General features: G+C 67.9%; 1 protein-coding gene across 1 annotated transcript in view; it reads right to left on the minus strand.

Moving 5' to 3' along the window:
* SMAD3 (SMAD family member 3) overlaps positions 1–287 on the minus strand; it is a gene marked incomplete at its 5' end in the record, with an annotated part of 112,109 nt that extends 111,822 nt beyond the window's left edge. Inside the window, one exon of the mRNA XM_019503953.1 lies at positions 130–287. Coding sequence (XP_019359498.1) covers positions 130–287 — 158 coding nt within the window. The remainder of the gene's footprint in view (positions 1–129) is intronic.
* Between the last annotated feature and the right edge of the window lie 6 nt (positions 288–293).

Raw genomic sequence — 293 nt, forward strand, 5'->3', positions numbered from 1 at the left:
GCTCGAGGGGAACAAAGCGGGAGCCCAGACGGACTCCGCTGGCCGCCAGAAGGGGAGCCGGCAGGTCCGGGCGGGGGGAGGCGGCGCTGCAGACACACCGCCCCCCGTGCCTGGCGGGCCCGGCCGTACCTGGGGATGGTGATGCACTTGGTGTTGATGCTCTGCGTGGTGATGGCCTTCTCCAGCTCGTCCAGCTGCCCCGTCTTCTTCAGCTTCTTCACCAGGCTCTTCACCGCCTTCTCGCACCACTTCTCCTCCTGCCCGTTCTGCTCGCCCTTCTTCCAGCCCAGCAG

This window comes from Gavialis gangeticus, unplaced genomic scaffold (assembly GCF_001723915.1).
Source record: "Gavialis gangeticus isolate Ggan-Ray unplaced genomic scaffold, GavGan_comp1, whole genome shotgun sequence".
NCBI classification, from domain to species: Eukaryota; Metazoa; Chordata; order Crocodylia; family Gavialidae; genus Gavialis; species Gavialis gangeticus.